Genomic DNA, 21,987 nt, shown 5'->3' with positions numbered 1-21,987 from the left:
ATTAGGGAAGGAAGCAGGGACCGGAATACTGAGGAGGAGGAGGAGGAGGAGGAGGAGGAGGAGGAGGAGGAGGAGGAGGAGGAGGAGGAGGAGGAGGAAGAAGAAGAAGAAGAAGAAGAAGAAGAAGAAGAAGAAGAAGAAGAAGAAGAAGAAGAAGAAGAAGAAGAAGAAGAAGAAGAAGAAGAAGAAGAAAAAGAAGAAGAAGAAAAAGAAGAAGAAGAAAAAGAAAAAGAAGAAGAAGAAAAAGAGGAAGAACACCTACCATGATATACTCCATTTTTCCATAATCCACCCTGACCAACACAACGCCCACTTTTTTATGATTTATTACATCTGATGACACTAATAGACTCACCATTTTCTCATGTAAGAGGGGAAACCTGGCAAAAGGGCAACAAAAACGATAAATCAAAAAAAGGCCCACTTACATGCTAGTCGCCTAACAGAGTCGCGAGAGTCAACGAAAAAAAAAAAAAATGGGATAAGTGTCTTGAAATCTCCTTCTTCAATGAGTTCAGGTCATAGAAAGATAGAAACACAGAAGCAGTAAGTAGGGAGGAGGTCCAGAGTTGGTGTCCAGAAGAAAGTTTTTTTTTATTCTTTATTGGTGCATTTATTTGTTGTTGTTGTTATTGTTGTTGTTGTTATTGTTGTTACTGTTGTTGTTGTTGTCATTCATCATACCATTCTTCTTCTTCTTCTTCTTCTTCTTCTTCTTCTTCTTCTTCTTCTTCTTCTTCTTCTTCTTCTTCTTCTTCTTCTTCTTCTTCTTCTTCTTCTTCTTCTTCTTCTTCTTTTTTTCTTTTCTTCTTCTTTTACTTTTATTTTTATTTTTGATTTTCTTTCTTCTTTTCCTTCGCCTTCTTCTCCTCTTCTTTTCTTCTTCTTACTAGGCTTAATAAAAAGGATTCCCAGGTGGCCCAGAACAACAGGAACAGTAATGGAATCGAGCTCTCCCTATGAACTAAACACTGAGGGATTTATTTTCCTCTGAAGACACTTGAAGGCATTACGCTGGTCAAAAAAATCATTCTGATCTTTTACTTCTAACTTCTTTTTGTTTCCCGCCAGTGTTTATAAATATGAGTTAGATTATTAAGACTTTCCCTGATTGATGCCTTATTTCTGCTAATAACTAACCACTGAGATATTTCATTTACCTCTATAGACACTTGAAGGCATTACACTGGACAAGGAATAGCTAAGTCTTTTCCTTCTAGCTCCCCTTTCTTTATCTCCTTTCATTGTTTATAATAATGACCTTGCCTGCTACGAAAATGATACGATACTCCATTTGCTACATAACGAGTGATTTGCGGAAGAGGTTCAGGTTAGAGGATTCTTTAATGTGGCTATAAATAGGTTCTAATATCCTTTTCATTGATTTTTAGGGGATTTGTAAGAATTCTAGGGGTATTTTCTTTTTTGGTCTTTTGTACTAGGGCATCCACGTGAGTTACAAGGCTTAGGAGGACAGTTGAAGGGAGTGGAGGTATGGCGTTCTAATTTCCTCTCTCTCGGCCTCGGGTTGGTTCGGTTCCCGCGTTTATGGCTGATTCTGTTGCGCTATCGATCAAGGCGATGACGTGTTAAGTGCTGCGGCTTTTGTGGCGCCTCAAGGTGATGGTTACCTTTAATTCGTCGGGGTGTGTGTGTGCGCTGATTCACACACACACACACACACACACACACACACACACACACACACACACAAAGGTGATGGCATTAGTCACGTCACCTGAAGTCTCCTGGTCACTGTAATTAAGGTCACCGGAAATTACCTTTAATCACCACCTCACACCTGAAATTTTTACGCGGGCGAGTTTCCGCTTTCACTCCCATTTTTGCCCGGGTCTTTTTGATACGAACAAATAAAACCGACGCTCTGTCCGCCCGCTGTATGTTGCGATAATTTCAACCCGCACCAATGAGAGACAGCGCTGAGCAACGACGATTCAGACTAGTGACTCGAAGTAGAGGAAATGAGACACTTTGAGACAATCAGGGCCAATCAAGCGCTCTGTATGCTCCTCATAGGACGCCACTATCATACATGATCTACGGAGACAATCAGAAATGCTCCAGGCCAAACAGTCATGTCGTCGGCGTGGATACATTTCTTCCAAGCGGTGTGCGAGATAATCAGATGCACTTTGGGCCACTCAAGGGACACACGCAGAGCAATCAGGGCCTATCAAACCTTCCCCCAACACTTCATTGTTCCCTCCTCACTCCCGCTCAATGAAAGGTAATCACATTTATTCGAACACCTCACTTTTTTATGATGGCTTATAGTGTGTGTGTGTGTGTGTGTGTGTGTGTGTGTGTGTGTGTGTGTGTATTTCGTTCCCTTTTTTATACTGGTGTCAATGAGATTTTAGCTTCCTTCATCAACACCTTCCTGCAGTGAGGGGGACGCAGCACTAAGGACGTTTTGGTCAGTGTTTTATCCGACGACAAACTAACTAACTGCTGACCTCGATTCCCTGACATTTCGTGCCACTTCCTCCTGTGAGTGATAATCAAGGAATATTTATGAAGTCTCACTGTTGTTTCAATTTTCTACGTTTCCTTTTTTGCCCCATCATTTCCTGGAACCCGCGGCGAGAGTCGTAGTGGATTTCCTTTGCAAGTTATCGATTTTGTAAGTTTGTAAGTGTGATGATGTTTTCTTCTCTCGCCCGTGCTGGACAAGGGCGCTGCTCTGGGGTGAGGGTTGCGGTCAGAAAAACATAACTTTAGCGATTTAAAAGCAAGGAATTTGGTTAGATTACTACTGTGGGTTTCTGAGGCCGTGTTGCATCGCTTTTCGGTAACAATTCTGAGATACTGAAATAAACTGATGAATAGATCTAGCTTACTTCAAATATCCCCCACTTTTCGTTACCATAGTCAAGTGGTAATAGTGGACGATAAAGGTATTCATCTTAGTGAGGCTAGAAAAGGTGTCAGAGCTTCAGAAACACACAACGCGAGAGTGACTACTGAAGGTCTGCTATGAGAGGTGCTCGGTGTCAGTAGTAAGCCTTGATTTGGCTGATTATTGGTCACGTGATGTATTCTTGATCCAAAAAGTGAAGGTCCCAGTCGTAATCTTGCCCTACTTCCCCAACATTTAACAGGTACCGGGGGTCACTAGGGTCGCTGCTGTCACCACCATAATGCCAGACAAAACAGCGGCGCCTGGCGAGGAACAAAGGACTCGCAGCGTTGCCAGCAAAGTTTTTAGGTAAATTCGTTGGCATCCTCGAAATGGAAGCTGCCAGTGTAGCCAACGCCGGGATGGAACAAAGGAAGGAAGAGGTGACAGTGGTGCCAACAGGAGCTCTTTCTCATCTCAGTGGTCGCATTATGTGGCCACTCATTACGGCGCTTCTTGTCGATCAGATCCAGCATCCGCCCAGAGAGGGAGCGACGGAAGCGGTGACTAGCGTGACACAATTGTACGGGTTCACTAAATGTCGAGCGTGCGAATGTATTTATCTCATCTTTTTCACTATTTCCTTTTAAAAAGTGTGTAATAGCCACTCAGAAAATACGAATTCCATATAAACTTAAATTATCGAGACAATTTCACCAAGATTTTATTCAGAGTGAAATGTTTTGAGTTCGCCTCTTTTGAATAATGCCGATAATTTAATCTTAATCTTTTCAGTACCATGACGCGTTTTCATATTCATTCTACTTACTATTTAGTAACTTTATCCAACTTCAGAAACTTGTGTGGGGATTGAAATGGTGAAGACTGTGGCCATTAATCTTCTGATCTGCGTAGATCCTTCCTAATGTAAATAAAATCGTCTAATAATGCCCAAAACTGAAGATAAGAATAAGACACAGTACTGAATAGGTAAAACTCTAAAATGAATTACAAAACACATCCTAGAACAAAGTTAGTGAATTTTCCCTTGACATTAACATAAAACCCTCCTTTATTCTGCTTCTGTTTGTCTTTGAATTCAAAATAAAAGATCTGGAAAACACACGCTCAGTAGCAGAATACCTTGAGTTTACATTAAATCCAATACAACTTTCTCCCTCTCGCAATCTCCATCACCGCCAGGCAACGCACGAACACACGTCTCGCCATTCAGCTTCTGGGGAGGAGTCCAGGAAATTACTTGAGCTAAAAACACCGCAAATCATTCCATCAGAAGCACCAAAACAGCAGCGGCGTCCAAACTCACAATTTATCGTAATTTTATTCCATCCAAACCTGAAGTAAACGCATATTACCCGCAGTTTTTTTTCATTATTTTTTTCTCAAGGTGGAATTCTATTATTTTTCTTAAGAGGAAGCATACCTTAATATTTCAAGTTTGGAGTGTTGGGTGCGCGGTGGTGGTGGTCTTGGTGGTGGTGGTGGTGGTGGTGGTAGAGGGTATGGGGGGCAGGATACGTGGACTCATCATGCTGTGGAAGATTATAAGACGATCAGCTAGTGTGTTATTATGCAAATCCCTTTTACTATTAAATCCAAGGCTCCTCCTCAATTATTTACATGTAATTAAGTGTTTAACCTAACCTTACATTACTATTTTTTTTCGTAAATGTGCCCACAGCCAGCTATTATTATGGAAGGAGAGAGAGAGAGAGAGAGAGAGAGAGAGAGAGAGAGAGAGAGAGAGAGAGAGAGAGAGAGAGAGAGAGAGAGAGAGAGAGACGATGGACACACACACACACACACACACACACACACACACACACACACACACACACACACACACACACACACACATACACTAGCAAAAACAAAAGAGGAAAGGAGGAGGAGAGGAAGAGAAGGGGGAGGAGGTAAAAGTATTAAGAACATACAAATTGTTTCTTGCCTCTGGTCGACTCTATCAAAAGCCACGACATCATAATATTATCAGGGATGTAATTACCCGCTCAGTCTCTACTTGATACGTTCTGCTGGCCGCGATACCATCAACCAATAAGCGTCAGTGTTTTTAAGGCAATTATTATAAGGTGAGCTCATCCGGGGCTGCGTGTGAGGTGGCGACTGGTGGTGTGAGGCGCGGTGGGTGAGCCAGTTGTGTGGTGCTGTGGTGTTGTGGTGTTGTGGTGGTGATGACGTGCAGGTGTGAGAGAACTTGGTGGTGTTTGCAAGACGGAAGAAAATGCGATGTATTCTCAGTTAAAGGAAGAGTAAAGATGATGATTAGAGAGGACTGCGGTGAAATAGCAATGCGTCATCACCACATCAACACCACTAACGCCACACGACTTCACCACAAGCACCGCACACACAACACCAATGCGCCGCCACCAAATAACCGACTACCGAAGTCTGCCATCATTCTCGACTCGACCGTCCACCTGACACCTCAATACCTGGTCTTGGTCGGAGCCTCTGGACAGCTCTGACAGGCCCCAATAAGCCAGCCCTTGCAACTCTTCCGTAACTTTAAGGCCGTCATCACCAGACTGACGTGCGAAGCTTTTTTGTTTCCACACTGCTTCATCTTTAAAAACTACCAGCAGTTCTTTTTTTTTTCGTCTATGTATTGTTGGTTTTTTTATCAAGTACCACAGGTTCGCTTTTGAGAAATATACTTTGTTGATATCACGCCAGCTGGAATGATTGATAATGTTAACGTGTGTCTTTGGCATCTAATTATAGTTAGAAAGTTTAACCATTAGTTCGCCTTTGCTGCTTAAATCGTGCTGGTTAAGAATAATGCAGGAACCATGCAGTTTTTTTTTCATTTGGGTTTATTGAGCACAGTTACTATTACACTTTTAAAAAATACGTATCACTTTCAAAAAATCATTAGCTAAGAAGGGTTAATACAAATGCCTTGCAGATTCGTATCACATTTAATACAATACAGATGTCAATTCACTTTTTCATCTGGATTTATAGGACACAGTCACTATTACAAATTTCAAAAATACGTATCACTTTCAAAAATCATTAGTTAAGAAGGACTAATACAAATACCATGCAGATTCGTATCATATTTCGTACAAGACAGCTAACTTACTTTTTTTTTTCATGTGGATACAGTCACCATTACAAACTTCAAAAGTACGACGAATTCACCAAAAAACATAAGCTAAGAAGGAAAAACACAAATACCATGCAGATTCGTATCATATTTTATACAAGACAGCCACTAACTCACTTTTCAAACACGCGCATCGCCTTCCCAAGTTTCAGTTGAGGCGACAAACACGCTAACCACGCATCCTTGTGAGTGGGTTAGTATTATGACAACGCATCTGCTTCCTTACAGCTAATGTGTCAACGCTGCACTCCTCTGTCAACACTCTTACCCTGCTCTGTTATTGAAACCACAGCCTCGCCACAGCCATCTCCACTTCCCCATCTATCAATGCTTGCATCTTCACCACCACTCACTGCCACTCACCACCATCACCGCCACCACTCACAGGCAGCCTCTTTCATCCTCTTCCTTCGCCATTCCTCTCTATATCTTCCCTACTGCTCTAACCACCACCATCACTACTTTTGCCACCACGCCCTGTCGGTTATATGAGTGGGCCTTGCCTTTGCCCCTTCTCCTCCTCTTCTTCCTCCTCCTCCTCCTCCTCCTCTTACTCCTTCTCCTCTTCCTTTTCTTCTTCTTTTTCTTCTCCTCCTCCTCCTCCTCCTCCTCCCTCCTCCTCCTCCTCCTCCTTCTCATCCTCCTTTTCCTTTCCTTATTCTTCTTATTCTTCCCCTTCTCCTTTTACTTCGTCATGATCTTCTTCTTCTTCTTCTTCTTCTTCTTCTTCTTCTTCTTCTTCTTCTTCTTCTTCTTCTTCTTCTTCTTCTTCTTCTTCTTCTTCCTCCTCCTCCTCCTCCTCCTCCTCCTCCTCCTCCTCCTCCTCCTCCTCCTCCTCCTCCTCCTCCTCTTCTTCCTCCTCCTCCTCTTCCTCCTCCTCCTCCGTCTCTAACTTTGGCTAATTGGCGGCAATAAACTGATATCAACAATTAATTACGAGCGTCACCTGTCTAGTAAGCGGTGGTTTGGCGTGATTTAAAGAGGAACACCGCGGGATTCTCAGCCACATTACAACACACGCATTAATTAACTAACTACTGAATGAAATCTTCCCGTTCATGAATTGCCTACGCGTCGTTCTGATAGGCCTGTCAGCGGTGTCTTCTGCGTTCTTTCCTTCCTCCTTTTTTTTTCTTCCTTTCCTCCTTTTTTTATGTGTAGTTGTAGTTATATTAGTTCTCTCTTCTTTTCAGTCTTTCCTGTATAAATTTTCCCGATTGTTCCTTTCAGTAGTCGGGGAATAATTTTTTTTTTCTTTTATTTCTTGCTGGGTAACGCCGGAGGGAGTTATGGGCGGGGAGGACCTTCTTCTGTTCTATCCTCGCCTCCTACTATATAGCTTATTATATATAGATGTAGTATAGTAAACGAGTGATTTTCTCATAGATCGCAAGGCTTTGTATCACTCGTCTTTCCTATATATTCCTATGTATTCCTCCTCCTCCTTCTCCTCCTCCTGCTTCTATTTCTCCGCATCCTTCATATCCTTCACGTAATCGTCATTTATATCTTTTTTCCTGTCCTCATCTAACTCATTCCTGGGAGCTCCTTGTACAACTTCTTTCCTCTCTTCTCTCTCCTCCTTCTTTTCCTCACCACGATTCCTTTACTCACGTCCTCAGTTAGTGTACAATTCAGTATTTATTTCCTCGTTACCGACTTCTTCCCCCTCTCATTATTTTTAGAACCGCGTTATTCTCCTTTCCACATTCTCTGGGGTCTTGAGTTACGTTGGGTATAATGATTCTTTTTTCTTCTTTTACTTTTACTGCAATACACGCCAGTAAAGGTTGCAATCGACATCCGGAATTTACTTTACTTGCCACGGTGTTAAATTACTTGTTCTGTGTGTGTGTGTGTGTGTGTGTGTGTGTGTGTGTGTGTGTGTGTGTGTGTGTGTGTGTGTGTGTGTGTGTGTGTGTGTGTGTGTGTGTGTGTGTGTGTGTGTGTGTGTGTGTGTGTGTGTGTGTGTGTGTGTGTGTGTGTGTGTGTGTGTGTGTTGTGTGTGTGTGTGTGTGTGTGTGTGTGTGTGTGTGTGTGTGTGAGTGTGTGTGTGTGTCTGTGAGATTGATATAATTAAATCACTATATTATGTAATGAAAATACATGTTTTACAAGTGTTTATTTAAACAATTATGATGTACCATATTAATATAAATTATCTCTCTCTCTCTCTCTCTCTCTCTCTCTCTCTCTCTCTTTTCTTTGTGTGTGTGTGTGTGTGTGTGTGTGTGTGTGTGTGTGTGTGTGTGTGTGTGTGTGTGTGTATGTGCGATCATCTATATACCTATCATTACATGGAAATTTCAATGCAGTCGTAAGCACTGATCAACATTTTTTTTCCCTATATATTTTTTTTTCTCCTTAGTCTATATCCAGCTATGAACCAATACTTGCCGAACTAAAAACCTCCCTTAACCTTTGAAGTCTATTGTATCGAAGCAAACACCTAATTAACTCTTGGTGACAGGTGTACAGCATGTAATAAGGCGTACGTGAGGTGTGTCAACAAATGGAAACGCAAATGTGTGTCTTTTATTACCGGGTCTGTCAGGCTTCAAATAACACTTTGTAATAACACATATCCTTGTTTATCTCTACGTGGAGGAGGTTAAGGTGACAAATACTCGTAAATACACAGGTGACGTGGAAGAAATGCAGTTCACCTTGAGCACCTTGGCCATTCAAATAACAGGTAAACAGGTGAACAGGTGACAGTCAAAGTAATGATCCAGAAAGCAACATTAAGGTAAATATGTTCGGTATTGTGTGATAAGTGTCTCTTTAATGGGAGAGAGACACACCTGAAAAGGATGTTTTTTCTTCGTATCGCCGTTAAAAATCTTGGTTTGTCATGTAGATAGACACTTTTTTTTCTCTTTATTCGTGTTTTTCTCATGGTCCATTGTTTTGTTTTATGTGTTTTCGCTTCCTCTCTCTCTCTCTCTCTCTCTCTCTCTCTCTCTCTCTCTCTCTCTCTCTCTCTCTCTCTCTCTCTCTCTCTCTCTCTCTCTCTCTCTCTCTCTCTCTCTTAAAGCATTTCCTCAAACCGTGAGTTACTGTCTACGATATTGCCGGCCATTAAACGCGATACACCCACGATCGGCTCTGGTAAGGGGCGGGCGTGAGGAAAGAATAAAGAATGCGCCGCGGGAGAAGAGCGAGAGGGAAAAATAATAATATGAAGGAGCCATTCTTTACTTTGTCAGTGATTTGCAGCTTAAGTTCGCTAATGAATCAATAGAGTGTGCAATCTTTCCATCCCTTGTCCCATCAAGGATAATATTCCACTATAAATATCGCAACAACCCTCCATTTTTTGTGCATAGAAAACGAGGAGTCTTCAAAGGGATGACTTAGGGAAAACGCTTCACTTATTGAGACTTGTGGCCGAACCGTGATTGGGAGAGAAGGAGGTAAGGAGGGAGAGGAAGGGAGGTAATGGAGGTAGGAGAGGTATGGGAGGAGGGAGGAGAAGTAGTGGTGGAAAAAGAATATAGATAGAGAGGCCGGCTGCCCCTCCGAGACAAGGAAATCATAATTATGCTCCGGTAAATCAAAAAGTTGTCACCATTTATCAACGGCAGATTACAACCCTTGTGAAATTATGCTCCCGCTGTCCACGAGGAGCCTTCAACCACGGCCCGTGAGGAGGCGGGACCCACATCTCCTCCTCTCTTCACTTCATCCCTCCAGCCCTTCAACCCCTCCAGCTGTCTGTGTTGTCTCTATCTACCACTCTCGTATCCTTCTCTCTCTCTCTCTCTCTCTCTCTCTCTCTCTCTCTCTCTCTCTCTCTCTCTTTTCTTCTGCTTTTTTTCACTTTTTATGTCATTATTGAATTATTTAAGTAATTTATTTATTTGCTTTTTTTTTTTTTGGTATGGTGTTAAGGTTTCTTTGTGGGTTCTCTCTCTCTCTCTCTCTCTCTCTCTCTCTCTCTCTCTCTCTCTCTCTCTCTCTCTCTCTCTCTCTCTCTCTCTCTCTCTCTCTCTCTCTCTCTCTCTCTCTCTCTCTCTCTCTCTCTCTCTCTATCTATCTATCTATCTATCTATCTCTATTTATCTCTCTATCAAAATGTAACCCTATTCAACTTAATCTTACCATACCTAACCTGACTTAACCTTACCTGATCTAAACGAATTTGATATAACTTTATCTAAACTTGCTAATGCCTATCCAATCTCTCTCTCTCTCTCTCTCTCTCTCTCTCTCTCTCTCTCTCTCTCTCTCTCTCTCTCTCTTGGAAACCTGACGCTTCTTATTTTCTTGGCCCAACCACTGAGGCTAAAGCAAACAAGACGGCTTGGCACTCTCTTCCTTCACGCACTGGACTCCCGCCTGTCACCTGCAACTATCCACCTCTCGAGTTTCACCGTGAGCGCAAAAACACAACAATGTTCCCACCATGATTAACAAGGTAGACGAGGAGGAGGAGGAGGAGGAGGAGGAGGAGGAGGAGGTGATGGTAGCGGTGGAGAGGAATACAAAGGAAGTCCAAGTTTAAATAGACTGAAGATTTTGCTAAGTTGTTTGGGTTACTATTGTACTTTGTTAGCAGAAGATACAGTTTAGTAGAGGAGGCTGACGAGGAAAAGGAGGAGTAGTATCAGTAAGGCAACACAGAAGAGCAAGAAAAAGGAAAGGAATAATGCAATCGAACAAGAGCAAGTAGAAGAGAAAAGAGGAAGACGTGGAAACACAGGATGACAAAAGAGAAAACCAGGAAGGAAAACAGGAATTACCGCTGGGGAAAAGGAAGAGGAGAGATGGAACAAGAAAGGAAAATAAGCAAAAGAAGGAAGACAAGGAGAACGGAGATAAGGAGAAAGAGGAAACACACATAGTAGGAAGTGATAATGTATAGTGAAGGAAAAACAACATAATATTCAGAGATTGTGAGAAGGAAGACGAGAATGACAAAATAAGAGTAAAAAGGAGAGGAATAAAAATAGAAAATGGATAAAAAGGACAAGAACAAAAAGATAAAAAAAGAATAATGATAAAATAAAAAAAAGACGAGAAGGAAGAAGATGAAAACTAACAGAAGAATAAAGAGGAAAAAGAAGAGGAGGAGGAGGAAGAAGAGGAGGAGGAGGAGGAGGAGGAGGAAGAGTGGGAGGGAGTGAGGCGTCATACTTGAGAGGCGGGTGTGGCCAGGTGCGAGAGACACGCTCAGCCTTATCCATGAAAACCACACTATCAAATTATTAGATATTCACTCCTGGATTGAATATCGTGTCTGTCCTTTCTATCCTCTTCTTCTCTTTCTCCCTTCCTCCCCTCCTCCTTCCTGACCTCCGCCCCCGGTCCATCATGTTCCTCCGGCCCCTCCCCCTCCTCTAGCACGGCCACAAGACAGGCTCTGGTCCGGTTACTGCGAGACCAGGGAAGGCCACAAGAGGACACCGATCACTACTCCATCTTATAGTCGAGTCTAAGTGTGAGTGTGGTCAGATCTCTTGACTTTCTCTACTCTGTTCCTTCTTTCCTGTCTTCCAATACCCCTCTGCTCCTTCTACTAGCCTCCTGCTACCCTCCTGCTACCCTCCCGCCTTCTTTTCTGCTACTACAAGTCCCCTTCTCTTTCTCTTCTACCAAACAACTTCCCATCATTTTTACTCGTGATGGTCCCCTTTTCTCACGGTTTTGTGGTGGCAATGTTGCGGTGGTTAGTCCAAGTCATGCTGGCTGGAGGGAGGGAGAAAGAGAGAGAGAGAGAGGACGAGGAGGGAGGAGCTTGTGGAAACATTCATCCCCCTCCTCCTCTCCTCCTCCTCCTCTACTTTGCTCACGGCCCTCCTCAAACACAGTCTTCCGGTCACGTAAGGTACAATTATTAAAGTGCCGGTATGCTCCAACGACAAAGCGGACCGAGGCGGAGGCTAGAAAGAGAACTCGTTGCGGTGACAGACATGCGAGGTGACGGTGGTGCCATCTCGCGGTTAGTGGGCGGCGAGGAACCTTACCGCGGGGTTGGTGGGGTGAAGTGACGCGGTGGAGCTGGCTGGTGCAAGTAAAGGGGCTTGATTGGGTGTAGTTGCAGTGTTGGGGTGAAATGGTGGGGTGTTGTGGCTGGGTGTGACTGGGTGTGACTTAGCTGGTGAGGTGATGAGAGGTGTTGGAGGTGTGTTTAGGTACAAGAGACTGTCATTGCTGGTGAGAAATAAATGTGGTGTTATCCCTTCATTAATGCGGTGAGGAGGAATTTTTCTGAATGTGCCCGAGGCTTCAGACATGAATGAACAAACCCGTGTTTTTTATTCAAGTAATGCGCAGAAGTGTTCAAAAACACCCGATGAATAAAAGAGAAACAGAAAAAAATGAAGCGAGACTCGAGCTGATCTTTTGAGTGTGTGAAAAGGACACGTATCCTATTACAGTAAATAGTATACAATAACAAAATATAAAACAAAAAAGAAATTACATGCGTACAAATACACGGATTTAATCGTAGTAGAGAATGGCGTAGGTCACAAAAAATACAGATAGAATAAATGGCAGAGAAAAATGTACGAATATTAGATAAAAATCACGAAAAAAATGAAAATACCGATGTTTCTAATCTAATTTAAATTTTCTCACATGAAAATAAGGAATCTTTTCATGCATTTTTCTTTTTTTTTTTATATCATGTGGGCTTTTCACGGGAATTTATGGGCTAAAGGGGATACTTTTTAGGGTACCTCCTATCTTAAAGCCCACCCGCTAGGAAACCGTTGCCCCGAGTGAGGAAGCCCAACCTACACCCGTGCGCTTGGAGACCTCTAGGATCCCAAAGCACGCATGGTTCCTCAGAGATACAAAGCGAAAAGATCTCAAAAACCATAACAAATTCAAGAATGTTACCTACCACATCTGTACACACACACACACACACACACACACACACACACACACACACACACACACACACACACACACACACACACACACACACACACACAGCGGGGCAGGAAGGCGAGGGCGTGGCAGCCGGTGCACAAAACGCTGATTTAGGTGACAAAGCGACCGCCTCCAGCTTATAATTTCGGGGAATGAATCAACCTTTTTGTTCTGTCACCAGCGCTCTCCGTCCCGATAATTGTACCATTTAGACGCCGAGAAAAAAGTTAAATCTGTCCCTCCATCGCTGAGAGAGAGAGAGAGAGAGAGAGAGAGAGAGAGTGTGTGTGTGTGTGTGTGTGTGTGTGTGTGTGTGTGTGTGTGTGTGTGTGTGTACGTGTCTTAGAGTCCGTTTGTCATGAGAGAATGTGGAAAAATGCTAGAATAAGACGTTAATCCCTTCAGTACCGGAACGCTTTTATTATCATGAATTTTAGGTGTAATTAGACGATTTTATTAACATTAGGAAGGGTCTATGGAGGTCAGAAGATTAATGCACAGTCTTCACTATTTTCATCCCCTCTTAAGTTTCTGAAGCTGTATAAAATCACCAAGTAGTAAGCAGAATAAATATTAAAACGCGTGTCACTGCACTGAAGAGATTAATCCGTATGAATAATAAAAAAAGAAGAAAAAGCAATGCAAAAATGAATAAAGAGAAAAGGAATGTCCGGAAAAGTTCCCACGCATAGTACGATTCACACAGAGACAAAAAAAAAAAAAATACGAGAAAAAAAAAACAACGAAAAACAAAACCAGCAAAACACAAGCAACAAAAATTAAAAAACACGACATCCTTTCAACACACAGAAAAAAACACCAATTAAAATAGAAAAAAAAGAACCCAAAAATACGATAAAAAAAATGACGCAAACACACAATAACACAAGAAATAACACCACATCTACGTATACCATTAGTGAAAACCGCAGAATGACGCCACTACAGATAAGAAAGAAGAAAAAACACTACTCTCTCTCTCTCTCTCTCTCTCTCTCTCTCTCTCTCTCTCTCTCTCTCTCTCTCTCTCTCTCATCCTGTCTCATCTAGAGCTTCGTGACTTGGAATGATAAAACAAAGAGACGTATGCCTTAAAAGGGAGTCACGTAGAGAGAGAGAGAGAGAGAGAGAGAGAGAGAGAGAGAGAGAGAGAGAGAGAGAGAGAGAGAGAGAGAGACTAACGAACTAATAGAGGCGTGGCTTTTTGATAAGAATAAACAAGAAATGAGAAAAGAAATAGGTTATAATTGCTTTATCGCACAAAATCTGTCCCACGAACACTCAAGACTCCAGGAATGGGCGGAAGAGTAGCAAAACAAACGAACGCAAAGGAAGAACAAAGAATTTACAGTAGTAGATGAAAAATAGTAACGATAGGAGGGGGAGGACGAGGAGGAGGTGGAGAAGGAGGAGGAGGAAGAGAAGATGGAGGAGAAGGAAGAGGTTCAAAGAGGAGGAGGAATAGAAGGTAGAGGTGCAAGAGCAGAAGCAAAATAGAGGCAAACAACGAACAGCTAATGAGAGAAAACAACCAAAATAACAATAACAATGATCAGAACAAGAGCAAAACCAACAAAAACAAAAAACAAAAACAACAACAACAACAACAACAAGGAAAATAAAAAAAACAACGAAAAATTAAAGATAAGTAAACAAAACTATAACAATATACACATGAAACCCCCCAAAAAAACACAGGAAACCCGCCCCCTAAAAAAATATTATTATTATTATTCCTTATTGTTCGGCTGGCGAGGGAAGGAGCCAAGAGTGAGGCGCCAGTGGGCAGGAGAAGGCTTCAGTTATTTACACGTGTGATAAGGGCTTAGGCGTGGTACATCCCTTACCTCAACGCCTCATTACACACCTGCATAACTTCCCTCTGTCCCCCCCTCACGACTTTCCAGCGTCAGCCCCTCCCCTCTCATTCTTTTCCTCTCATTTGGTTTTCATATTCTTGAGCCTCCTACTTTGCCTCGTCTTCCTTCTCCTCTTTTCTCATTCTCCTTTTTTTTTTTTTATTTACAACATTTAAGTTTTATGACTACCTATGTTTCTTCTTCTTCTTCTTCTCTTCTTCCTTATTTTCTTCTTGTTTTTCTTCCTCTTCTTCTTCCTCCTCCTCCTCCTCCTTCTCCTCCTCATAATTTTCTGTTTAAATGAGCTGACAAACAGGTATAGAAAAAAATGGGAAGGTTTGTTCACATGTGGTTTACTTCCTCCTCCTCCTCTTCCTCCTCCTCCTCCTCATCCTCCTCTTCGTCCTCCTTCTCCTCCACTTAGTCAGGTCATAGTATTCCAGTATCAGATACCATTAACAGATACGAGTATATAAAAAAAGAGAGAAAATATGAACAGGAAGAAACCAAGAAGGAATCGTGGAAAAAATACAAATGAAATAAGAAAAACGTGTCACGCGGCAAAAAAAAAAAAAGAAAGAAGAACGAGAGAAAGCAGTTATTACACACAGAAAAAAGTTAAGAATGGACACTAGACAACTTGAAATGCTGAGAATAAAAAAGGGGGAAAAAAACAGAGAGATTTGAGATGGACAGCAAGATGGACGACAAGAACACACACACACACACACACACACACACACACACACACACACACACACGTTAGAATGGGCAGTGTGGGTGGCTGTGGGCGGTGTGGGTGAATTGAGTGCATCAAACGAGTGGCTTAAAAAGATTGACTGGAATAGACGAGTAAAATAAAGTTAACCCCTTCAGTACCATGACGCGTTTCCATATTCATTTTGCTTACTATGTGGTGATTTTATGCAGCTTCACGAACTCTTGTGGTGAATTAAAATAGTAAAGACTGTGGCCATTCATTTTCTGATCTCCATTGACCCTTCCTAATGTAAATAAAAATGGTCTAATTGTATACAAATGCCATGGTGAAAATGTGTCCCAGTATTAAAGTGGTAAATTACGAAATCACGAGTGACTAAAATCTTGCCTACGAAAATAAAATAATAACTAAAAAAAAATCAACTAACCGAATTTACGAGTAACCAGAAAATTACTTCAAGATTATATGTGACTGAAGAAAATGAACCACACAAGACTATACTAAAGTAAAGTGAACTACAACACAAGTCACTGTAAACACAACTGGGGTTAATGTTCTCTAGTAAATCGCATGTGGCGGCATTACGAGTAAATCACTCCCGGGCGACAAGTGAGGAACAAATGGCGACAACTGTTACATGTGAGTATTCCCCGCTACCATTTCCGCGTTGGCAGGTGTGATCCGCGCTATTGATTAAGTTTAGCGGACAGCGGCGGCCAGCAACGGGTCGGCGGGAGTGTAAATAGAAAATGTAGTGTTTCCTGAAGAGAGACAAGGCAAGGATCATTTATCAGGCAACGGAGGGAAAGATAATTGGTGTGGGAAATGTGACTCTCAATCTTATCGTGTGTGTGTGTGTGTGTGTGTGTGTGTGTGTGCGTTCAGGGAGCAGGTGGTTGATGCATCTCCACAATATTCTACTTTATTGACGTCACTCTCCACCACCACCATCACCATCTTCGCCACCACCACCACTACTTCTGCTTCCTCCATCACCATCACCACCATTACTGTCATCACCATCATCACCATCATCTCTCCTCCACTATTACCTCTAAAACTCCTCCCACCGTCGTTATTGCAGTTAATATCACCACCATAACCACAACTACCACCACCGTCACTCCTAACTGCCATAAAACACCCCAAATGTTATTAATACCCCCACTACTACCATCACCACCACCATCATCACCACCAACCGTGACCAATGCTACCACCACCACATTACCACATCATTATTACCACATGCATCACCATCATTACCACCACCATCACCACCGTCACCATTACCACCAAAATATGCATCACCACAAACATTCCCTTTATCAGCTCCACATGACCACCATCACCACCATCACCACCATTACCACCACCACTAATACAAGCATCACCACAAACATTCCCTTCATCAGCTCCACATTACCACCACTATCACCACCGTCACCATTACCACCACAAAACCATTACCACCACCACCACAATCACTCACCCGCTACCATTCGCTTCCCCTTCCATTACTGTTGCATCCATTACCTCCCCCACCCTCTCTCCATCTCTCCTCCTACTCGCACGTGCAGGCGCGCAGGCGGGCCACTGTACCTGCTTGTTGACGTGCCGTGATCACCTGTCCAGGTAAACAATGGCCGCTCAGGTGTAAATAATGAGGCATTATTCATTGCTGAAACTGTGTCTTGGGAAAAAAAGGAGAGGGAGAGAGCAAGGGAAGAGAGGAGAGAGAGAGGAGAGAGGAGAGAGAGAGAGAGAGAGAGAGAGAGAGAGAGAGAGAGAGAGAGAGAGAGAGAGAGAGAGAGAGAGAGAGAGAGAGAGAGAGAGAGAGAGAGAGAGAGAGAGAGAGAGAGAGAGAGAGAGAGAGAGAGAGAGAGAGAGAGAGAGAGAAAAGTAAACCCAAAATAAAAAAAAAACACAAATATTAACGAAAAAAAAAGACAAACAAGCACAGACCACTTTCATGACCTTTACCATTAGAAAACAAAAAAAAAAAAAAAAAAAATAAAAACAGAAAAATAAGATCACACTGAAAATAACCTTAAAAATGACCCAAAATTCTTCATTACAGGACAAAATGGAAAAGACAAACAGCTGTTGGTCTTGAGTTCCTTGCGGAGGGTGGCTATGGGCGGCTAATGAGCGGATACTGGCCCTACGCGACGCCGCCCTCACTTGCCACGCCCTCACATCCATCCCACCTCTCTGCCGTGGGCGCCCTCTCCTCCATGGCCGCCCTATCTTCTTCTATGGACCTTTATTACAGACATGTGAGTTTGTGGTAGATAGTGGAGGAGGAGGAGGAGGAGGAGGAGGAGGAGGAAGTGCTTGTGGTGTTGTGAGGTCTCAGGGTTCTCAAGCGGAGTCAAAGAGTCAGTCAGGCGATGAGTCAGCTGTTAGTCAGTCAGTGAAAGAGTTGACTGTAGGGTTACTTAGTTGTTGTTGTCACTCAGTCAGTCTGTCAGTCAGTCAGTCAGTCAGTTAATCAGTCAGTTAGTTAGTTAGTCAGTCAGTCAGTCAGTCAGTCAGTCAGTCAGTCAGTCAGTCAGTTAGTCAGGTGCTGTGTAGGCTGGTCATTGATTCTCTTTTGTGAGTAATTAGTTATGTATTCGGATATAAGGTTGACTCGGCTAATAAATCTACTCATTAGTTGTCTTGGTTAATCATTCAGGGAGATATTGAGTCATTTAGCCAGTAGGTCAGATAGCCAGGCAGTCAGTGAAGTCTCGAGATACCAAAGTAGATATTCAGTCTTAGCGTCATTAGGTCAGTCAGTCAGTCAAACATTCAGTCAAGTCGGACGCAACATAAAGTATTAAATCAACACTAATATATTCAATCAGCGTTCAATTCACACTCAGCCACGCCCGTATCTTCCCTCAGGCTCAGCTGGCGGCTCTCAGCAGGACGGCAGCGGCAGTGACCCCCGCCTCCACGCCCACACTAGAGGGCACGCCTTCCCTGCCGGCCCTCACCACCGTGGGCGCCACCAGCAGTTCCTCTCCGCCCACACTCGTCGCACCCAGAGTCCTCTATCCACACACGCCCACGCAAGCCGCCCTCGCACACTATTTCAAACAGTAACACACACACACACACACACACACACACACAGAGAAAGGATCCTCAGGGGAACTGCTGACGAAGGATATCATGTCCTCGTGTCCCGCTCCTCTAGACAAACCTAACGGGCATCATCCTCACCCCGTCACCAGCAGGAGGAGGAGCAGCGCCGCCCGGAAGCAGGTGGGGCGGGTCTGGGCGTGGCGTGTACATCAGGTGATCGCAAACCTAACTGCCTGCCTCCTCGTCGCCAATTTCCTGACGAATCTATAAGTGTCGTTGCAAGCGGTCATTACGGACGCGACTCTCACTCCACCGTTTTTAAGACATGACCGCCATCTGTTGCGTCCCCGTAGAAAGTCACAAAGGAACTGAAGCGACGCCAGCCACACCAGGCCACACCAAGCCACGCCAAGCCACGCCAAGACACGCCAATCAAGCCACGTTCTTCCACGCAACGTTATGCCTTAAGGAACTACGAGTGATTGAAAGGCTATGCAGGAAAGTTTGGTATGGAATAAAGACTTGGAAAAACGTGCGCAAAAAGGATGAAGTGAGTCAAGAGTGTATTATATTTCCGCCATTAATGAACGTTTTTGAATAGAGCGAAACGTTTATGGTGTGATGCAAACGTTTGAACTTTTCTACCGCAGATGAGGTAAATATGAGAACCGTAGCTAGAGAATAACTTAGAATACATAAAAAAAGACAATGAAGCTCCTACCGTGTGAAAATTGGCAACAAAAAAAAAGGAAAAAGAAAACGAAGTGCGTCTCGGTGATTTGCGCAAAGAAACCTCTCGCGTTCGTGGAAGTGTGAATCCAAACACGCACCTGCGCACTACACAATTCACTCAAGGAGGAGGTTTCACTCGCGTGCCTGAGAACTTTACAGGAGACAAAGGTGCGTTCAATCATTTCGCAAGACACCGGCAGGGGAGAAGCATCCTGTCGAACCTCGAAACTTTTGTGATGAGAAAGTACAGATAGTTTCCTGCAGGGCGTCCTAAACCCTTCCCCTCCCTGACCCTTCCCCACCCCTCCCTGCCCTTCTCCTTTCCCCGCCCCGCCCCGGAAACGACCTAAATACTATTACAGGACTCCAAGGGCGCGACATCCCCACCCTCCCCCAATCATCCTTTCTTCGCCCCGCCACCGCTATTCGCGCCCCACTAAGGTGACTACAGCCCTCGTGACTCAGCAAGGAGGAGTCAGGAGTCACGGTACTGGGCTGCTTTCCTCTCACAGGTGACTCCCACAGGTGTGCTCAAGGTGTGATTTGTGGGGCTCCCTAATTCTTGAAAAATGTTCCTCCCAGGTTCACTCACTCCCGTTACTGTGAAATGAATAACAACGCTATTTTTTCCCCCTGCGGTTCAATAATTTTCTTTTCTTTTTTTTTCTTTTTCCTTCCGTCTTTCTTTTTTTTTCGTGGCGTTTCATCGAAGGTTCATTTTGACCTTTCAGATTCCGAGGCAGACCACACCAGGAAGCTTGTTTTGTTAGTTAATTTTCAGCCTGCAAAAATTTCAAGCACAAATTACATGTCTATCTATATATTTTTCCTCCTTTTTTTTTTACTTACGATTGTATCCATGATTTCCTTGTTAACTCGTCTGGGTAAAGTCAACACAGAAAAATAGAGACAAAATAACAAGTCAATAAATAATTTCAAAACGGATAAAAACACCAGTAAATAAAAAAAACATCGATTTATGAAAAACAAAACGCGCCTGAATCTTTTAACCCCTTCAGTACCAGAACGCGTTTCCATATTTATTTTGGTTACTATTTGGCGATTTTACACAGTTACAAAACTTATGTGAAGGATTAAAATAGTGAAGACCCTGGCCATCAACCTTCTGACCTCCATAGACCCTTCCTAGTGTCAATAAAATCGTTTAATCACACGCCAACAAATGATAAAAATGCGTTCCAGCACTGGGGAGGGTTAACCAACTTTACCTTCTGCCTCACGAGCTTTAACAATCCCCGGCAAAGACTCAGATCAACAGATGACTCACTGGAATCCTTCACTGTGAGTACGTATACCTTTGAGTCACTTGAGAGAGGCGATGTACGTAGTGTCGTTGATAGAAACACGTTAGACTCTCTATATATACACTCTCCTGTACCATAGTGCCTCTGTAAGTATTTATGTACCTAAGTAGGATGACTGTAACGAGGCTGCACCGACGGTCTAGAATTGACTGATGCAGTAAAATAAAGTAGAAAATGTTGATGATACTGTGTTTTTTGTATCCTAATGGAGAGAGAGAGAGAGAGAGAGAGAGAGAGAGAGAGAGAGAGAGAGAGAGAGAGAGAGAGAGAGAGAGAGAGAGAGAGAGAGAGAGAGAGAGAGAGAGAGAGAGAGAGAGAGAGAGAGAGAGAGAGAGAGAGAGAGAGAGAGAGAGAGAGAGAGAGAGAGAGAGAGAGAGAGAGAGAGAGAGAGAGAGAGAGTCACAATTCTTCACCAACAGGATGCAGAGACTAGCATTTTTCCAGTCACATATTTCAGCTTTGCTTCACGTTAAGAACTCTATCAATGCTGTAAATTAACTATGATATATAGAATAAAAAAGGATGAAATACAGAAAAGAGAGAGAGAGAGAGAGAGAGAGAGAGAGAGAGAGAGAGAGAGAGAGAGAGAGAGAGAGAGAGAGAGAGAGAGAGAGAGAGAGAGAGAGAGAGAGAGAGTGGAGAGAGAGAGAGAGAGAGAGAGAGAGAGAGAGAGAGAGAGAGAGAGAGAGAGAGAGAGAGAGAGAGAGAGAGAGAGAGAGAGAGAGAGAGAGAGAGAGAGAGAGAGAGAGAGAGAGAGAGAGAGAGAGAGAGAGAGAGAGAGAGAGAGAGAGAGAGAGAGAGAGAGAGAGAGAGAGAGAGAGAGAGAGAGAGAGAGAGAGCATGGGAAATTAACAAATAAATAAACACGACATAAATGGCAATTAACGAAAGTAATGAGAGTTTTTATCAGAGAGAGAGAGAGAGAGAGAGAGAGAGAGAGAGAGAGAGAGAGAGAGAGAGAGAGAGAGAGAGAGAGAGCAGCGGTAACCTTTCAACCAGCAGCTGTAGAGGAATGAAAAGGTCACTGTATTAACTTGGTACATCGTCACTTATTCACTCCACTCTCATATTAATAGTCTGGTGAGCTGAGGTTTCCGCCACTCCAAACACCACTTATGATAAATTCAAGGCTGGAGTCACGCTGCTCTCAGGACGCCGTGAAATTGATAACGTAAGGGAAGCGAAAGAGAGTTTGCGTTCCAGACAAGCACGTTTAATTCTTGACTGCGAACTAGATAACTAACACCGTGGCGGGTTGTAAATATCTGCTGCTAAGACGGCGGTGCTTAGAGTAATTTTGTGAAAGTCGCTTATATCTTGGCGCTCCGGGGGAAAATTACAGCCTTCGCACCTACATTCACAATATGAGGAAATGA

General features: G+C 43.3%; 1 protein-coding gene across 1 annotated transcript in view; it reads left to right on the top strand.

The window, feature by feature from the left end:
- LOC123508895 (barH-like 2 homeobox protein) overlaps positions 1 to 20,365 on the top strand; it is a 65,214-nt gene extending 44,849 nt beyond the window's left edge. The window contains exons 3-4 of the mRNA XM_045262900.1: positions 17,560 to 17,758; positions 18,372 to 20,365. Coding sequence (XP_045118835.1) covers positions 17,560 to 17,758; positions 18,372 to 18,572 — 400 coding nt within the window. The 3' untranslated portion in view covers positions 18,573 to 20,365. The remainder of the gene's footprint in view (positions 1 to 17,559; positions 17,759 to 18,371) is intronic.
- The last annotated feature ends 1,622 nt before the right edge of the window (positions 20,366 to 21,987 follow it).

The sequence above is a fragment of the Portunus trituberculatus genome, chromosome 25, assembly GCF_017591435.1.
Source record: "Portunus trituberculatus isolate SZX2019 chromosome 25, ASM1759143v1, whole genome shotgun sequence".
NCBI lineage: Eukaryota > Metazoa > Arthropoda > Malacostraca > Decapoda > Portunidae > Portunus > Portunus trituberculatus.
The sequence above is the reverse complement of the archived record's forward strand: the minus strand, read 5'-3'. Positions and strand labels throughout refer to the sequence as shown.